The 6028-nt window shown below is 39.1% G+C and overlaps 1 protein-coding gene across 1 annotated transcript; it reads right to left on the bottom strand.

Moving 5' to 3' along the window:
- Positions 1 to 50: 50 nt before the first annotated feature.
- Positions 51 to 1498, bottom strand: LOC102213749 (dispanin subfamily A member 2b-like). Its single transcript, XM_005731400.1, has 2 exons — positions 1249 to 1498; positions 51 to 421 (listed from the first exon to the last, which is right to left on the bottom strand). Exons 1-2 carry the CDS (start codon positions 1462 to 1464, stop codon positions 224 to 226), a joined length of 414 nt encoding a protein of 137 aa, XP_005731457.1. The 5' UTR covers positions 1465 to 1498; the 3' UTR covers positions 51 to 223.
- Positions 1499 to 6028: the final 4530 nt, after the last annotated feature.

Consider the following 6028-nt stretch of genomic DNA (forward strand, 5'->3'; position numbering starts at 1 on the left):
TGACAGGATATTGTTATCAAGTAACAAAGTATGAAAATAAAACTTATCAGTAAAGAAATAGAGAAGACTTCCATTTAAGATTTCTGTCAAATGTCTTCTTTTCCAGATGATGTGATTAAAAGGTTCTAGAAGGTTGTAAAATTTATTCTAAGCAGGAAAACACAAATGTGACCTCATCACAGCAGGAGGAAACTGTATAATCTATAAAATGATTATAAAGTAATTAATAATGATAGTTGTATCTGTAACTGTTACTGTAACTGTAATAGGAAGCTGCTTGAGCTGTAATAACACTGAACGTAATAATGGTAATCAGGATTACAGTGGTAACTATGATTGTGGCAACAATGTTGAGATTGCGAGCAGTGGAGCCATAATGTCGTGCACCATCCATATCTCCAACCATCTTCCTGTCTCTGGCCTGGAAGGATGAAAGTATTTTATACACTTTAAAAACTGGAGTCCAACACATGTTCAATGAGAGACTCAGAACATCAGATGTTAAACATAATCCTTTCATAGTCCCAGAAAATATTAAGATTCTTGTTTGCAAGCACAGATTTTTTTAAACATGCAAAATGCAAAAGACGGTAGCTTATATAGTTTTACAGTTACAGTGAATCAGCTGTTCTGTGTTTATAGTTTATTTTGTCCTGTACTGTCTCAGCAAAGCCACTTCATTGCACTGTCCACTACACTCTCTTACACTCAGACATTTTAATGTCATCTGATATCTTCCGTGTTGCTTTTACTACTTTTGGTAAGACGATTGTTTGATTTATTGCTTAAATAAATTCAGGTGGTTAATTTCATGAAGACAGAATATTGATTTCCTTTTGTTGTTTTTTATTGAATATTTTTTGTTTTTCCACTTTATTTTAAGACTTTATCATGCTGAACTCTTTCCGGTACCATATTCTTTTTTTTTCATGTAATGGTCTATTAAATTTTATTTTGATTTTTTTTGTACTTTGTATGCATATTTTTTATACTCTTATTTCATTTAACTGAACTCCTTTCTTTTGTGTAATTTTAACCTTTTACCATATTGCATGTTAATTTATTGAAAACATATATATTTGTTTTTCTTTATATACTTTTTTTATTCCACGTCGTCTTTAAGGTTCTGGCTTCTGTAACACATCAATTTCCCCAAATTTTGGATAACTTTATCTTCTTTTATCACATAGAGCAAGCACATAAAAGATGTGATTTCTAACAAAGTAAGATGTGTCACAGTAAACTCACCTTGATGGAATAAATGACAGCTGCAAGTCCAAAGCAGAAAGGATTTGCGTAGACAAGGGAAAAAAGCGACCAGATGATATGGTCTTTGGGGGGCTCAGTGATGACTTGTTGCCCTGCGGTGATGTTCACAGCAGTGTGCTGGACCACTCCAGGGTGTCCGCCATAACTCACAGCCTGCAATGGAACGGCTTCAGTTGGGTAACCTTGAGGATACATCGCTCAAACTGTTCTCAGCTGCAATTTAGAGAGGAGAAAGGTGTAAACAAGAACAAGAGAGTCACCAGAAGTTGTGGCTTTTAAAGCTTTTTTGGGGGGGGAGGAGGAGCAGGAAGCCCATAAAAACCTGACCTACAACATTCATTACTACAAAATAAAGTACGATACAAAGACTGTATCAAACGGTCACATCTAAATATGAACATGCAAAGAAAGCACTACCAGTCATGTAACCTTTTACATACATAGCACTGCCATTTATAGTTTGTGAAATAACCTTTATTGACTGGATTTAAATGTTATTTTGACATTGTGTTCCTGATATGATGAAACTATCTTTTCTTATTATTGCACAGGGCAAATCGGTTTTCACAGCTGTACTTCACTGTACTTGCACTTTCTTAAATCATCAACTTTGCACATCAGATGGAAGACATGAGGAAATATTTGCATGCAAGCCATACAAGAGTGGGTGGAACTCTAAATCAATTCGTTAACACTGGACATTAGCAAGGAAGAGATAATGCAATTTCATATTCTAAAGCAACACGTGGAATCATTCTGTTCAAAAATGATCAAGAAAAATACCAAGTGCAAAGCTCATGTAAATGCAGATTTTTTAAAAATGCATTATCAAGAGCTTTGCTGCATTCAAATGGTGGGAGTGAATTCAAGGTTTCTGTTTGCATTAGTTATGTTCTGAGTAGTGCTGGACTTCTTTAAGATTATAATTAAATAATTGCTGATGTCTGACATGACGCTCACATTTTGAGCAAACTGGAGGTCAGGCCTCCAGGAGGGCATTGTAAGGAACAACCAGCCTGAGACTCACGCATGCAGGTATAAAGCTTGAGGGAGACAGCAGCATCAGTTCTTCCAGCTGGTGACAAGATGTGTCTGGGTAATAAAAGACTTGACCATAGATAAAAGCATGGAAATACACATCTCTCTTAAAATCATAACATGGTGTTTTCAGCACCACGTTACTATTGAAGACACTGGAAGGTGGCTGGAAATCTGGAGGGTGCGTTATGTATTATTGAAAAATGCAAAACTGTCATGTCCGTAGGAGCAGTCGTGCAGGAGAGTGTTTCTGGATGGCTCTTTGGCTACGCCCTCAGGCAGGGCCACCAGCATCACACCTGAATTCCATCACAGGTAATCACAGGAGTACTACTTCAGCCAGCACGGTCTGCTGCTACACGCCAGTCGTTCAGTCACTGTTACTGGTAACTAGGCTTGCCTATGGTCTGTATCTGCTTTAGTCTTTTGGCTCATGTTAATTCTGCTATAGTTCGCTGCTGAATTTGTGTTGAGTCTGCTTTTGGCTCCAGTATTCGTGAGAACCTCTGTTCATGACACAAACAGCACAGGAAAAAGATGTACTGTGTTAAACCCAGCATCACTTCTCTCCACAGTAGCAGTTGGTGAACCACATGATTTTATAGCAGTCAGTTCACCCATGTCTGACCTACAGGATGCACTGCTGGTTAACTTTAAATCTAAATGTCTTTGTGGGTGATTTGGCCTCACGCAACCTGTAATATGATATTTAATCTGATACTCAGGTTTTTCCTTTTTTCCCTTTGTATAAGGATAATTATTGTTGCTGAATGACATATTTTTAATGTATGCATTTGCCCATATATACACAACAGTGATTGTAATAATGAAAATTAGAAATATATTGGCAACCAGAATGGTGCAACGGTAAATCCACGGGCAGTGGAGCCATAACATAACACACGATCCAGACTGAGAAACAGGCAGCAATAATGAGAAAAACCACCAAGATTAGTGAGAAAGCACTTAAAACTAGCATGACTGCTATGAAGATGATCAAAGAGAGAGACTCAGAGTTGTTGAGGTGTCTTTCTTCAATTCCTGCAAGAACATTGTGTTTAAATAAACAATCCTAGGTTAGGTAAATTGAGTAGACTGAGAGTAGATTTACATTATATTTCAATTAAAATGTTTTTCGTAACATGTTTGTTTGGTGGTGGTTAATTGTGATTTTTCCAATGTGAAATATGTGCTGTGGCCAGTTCTTTGATCATTAATATCCAAATTCTCATGACCATTGATCAACAACTACTGGTCAAAGTCCAGTGATCAAAGACCATTGATCAAATCAATAATGAGGATGAACACATCCTGAACAGGGAGAGGGAGAGATCTCTGAGGGATGGAGATAGCTTGCAGGAAAGATAAGGGAGAGGGAGAAGATGAGACCGCCCCCGTCAAGAGCCGAGAGAGAAGACAGCAATGTTTGCTTTAAGAGTGTTGGTTGAGAAATATAGAGAATGATAGGTAGAGTTGCATTGTGTTATTTTGGATCTAGAGAAAGCAGATGATAGGGTCCCAAGAGAGGAACTGTGGTACTGCATGAAAGAACAGGAGCGGAAGAGAAGTATGTATATGTGTAGAATTTTTTTTAATCTTCTCTATAAGTAATAAAAATAAATAATTATTTGCAAAAGAAATAAGTAACTGAATGACTGATGGACAATCAGTTTTCACCAGTGCTATAGAACAATGTCACAGAAAGAAGTAAGATAATATAACACCAGTAAACAAAGAGTCTTTTAATGATGTGCAAAGTACATCTTGAATGTGTATAATCTCTATATCATGTGCATTTTCAGTCTGTAGCACATGCAGCCAGTTACTCAGCGGTTAGCACAGTCACCACAATAGAAAAGGTAACAGTTTGTGTACGTGCTTCTGCAGGTTTTACCAACACACAGGAACTTTAAAAGTCATGCGCTTGTTGCATTTGGTGCAACCTGTCTTTTCTTCACAGTTTCCAACCACAATGGAAATTAAATCTCACCATAAACCTTCATACTTTTTTTTGCTGTGGTTTGATGGCTAAGTAGTGATGTTTGAGTGGATGCATAAAGCACAAACATGTTTACTAAAACATGATATACTGAAAGAGCTTCTTTCTACTGCACAGAATTCCAAGAACTCGACTTTATCAACCCCTTTTTATGCTTTATGTTAACCATAACTTAACCATATTTCACTTGGAAGAAGATATCTTCTCCCAACATACTCTCAGTTAAATTTCTCAATGTTGTATTTTGTGAACACAAGCTCTTCCACATGTGAGGGGAGTCTGGAGTGATGTGGGGACACAATATCTCCTGCTGTGCTAAAGATCCTCTCAGAGGGGACACTTGTTGGGGGGCAGGTGAGATATTTCATTGCCATATAAGCCAGGGCTTTCTGTGGCTGCATCATTTTTGACCAAAAGGTCACTGCAGGATCTGAGGTCAGTGATTCAGTGCTGTCCTCAGCTAAGCAGTTCTCAACTATCTTATCTTAACCACCATATTAGGCAGATTTGGCTTTTGGTTTAGCAAGATTGTGCACTGCCCCCCAAAAGAGGCTTTTTTGCCCACTGGTCTCACTCTCAACTGAAGATGAGCTGGCAGCTTCAGGTACCCCAGAAACAACATCCGCTTGGAGTTCTGCATCCACCTCTGCAGCCACATCTGCCTTGAGCCTGTCAAATTCTGATGTACTAAGTAGTGACATGGGCAAGCTCTTAAATTGGGGATCCAGTAGGGTGGCTTTAAAGTAATGACCTGAGGACTATCAAAGACAACCTGGAAGCGCTGAGCCAACTGAGACTGCAATGTGGTCACCAAGTGCCTCTGGAAGAGCCTGTACATCCACATTCACCTATGAGTTTGTTAAGGCAGTCTTGAGAGCCTGCACACAAGGGATAACAGAAGACAGAGAAGCCACCTCCTCACACAGGGTGTGTGTGGCCTCCTCAAATGGTTGTCAATGGTTTTCACAGTGGCCTGTGTTGTGGAAGTTTTCCATTAAATAAAGCCTGCAAACAAGTGGTGAGCAGTAGCTAACATTCTTTAATCAAAACAAAGAACAGAAAACCAAGCTTGGTGGAGAGGATGCATGATTGCGGGGAAGACTGTCAGCAGAGTCTCTCTCTGAGCCTAGCATGGCTCTCAGTGAAATACCTTCTCCAGGAACAAAGAGACAAAAGACTCTTCCTGTGGAGTTGTCTGCTTTCCCCAACTTCCTTTCCAGACCCCCACCATCTGTTTAGCTGCATGAGTGTGAGACATGCTAAAATCCAGTGGCACTAAGGCATTATACAATAAAATAATGTGAATAATACATAAATAAAAGAAATTCTTATACAATTGCACTAGTTCCCATTGATGGTGTGACATTACCATCAATGATGGTGTGGTCGTCTCTGCTTGTCATCATGCCGCTGGAGCATGTGGAAGGAGGAATTCCACCTGATTGACACGTCATGCACCAAAGTGTTCTTGGAAAGGCCAAGCTCTTCCTGGATTTTGTGAAGTTTGTTCACAGCTTTGTTTGATCTGTGTACAAACCCAATGATCTTGGGAGCAATCAATATCACATTGATCACTCCCTGGCACTCTTTTAGACCAGCTGTTACCGCTATTTGTAAGGTGTGAGACATACACATAATGTGCACCACAGCCATTGGTGCAACCATGTTAGTGGCATTATCTGTGACAAAATACTCAACAGAAATTTACGCACCAACACTATC

The sequence above is a fragment of the Pundamilia nyererei genome, unplaced genomic scaffold (assembly GCF_000239375.1).
Source record: "Pundamilia nyererei isolate P.nyererei 1_Seehausen unplaced genomic scaffold, PunNye1.0 scaffold00043, whole genome shotgun sequence".
NCBI classification, from domain to species: Eukaryota; Metazoa; Chordata; class Actinopteri; order Cichliformes; family Cichlidae; genus Pundamilia; species Pundamilia nyererei.

Coding starts and splice junctions, on each gene's coding strand:
- LOC102213749 (XM_005731400.1), bottom strand. CDS start 1,464: ATGTATCCTCAAGGTTACCCAACTGAAGCCGTTCCATTGCAGGCTGTG. Junction 422..1,248: donor CTGTCATTTATTCCATCAAG/GTGAGTTTACTG, acceptor TCATCCTTCCAG/GCCAGAGACAGGAAGATGGT.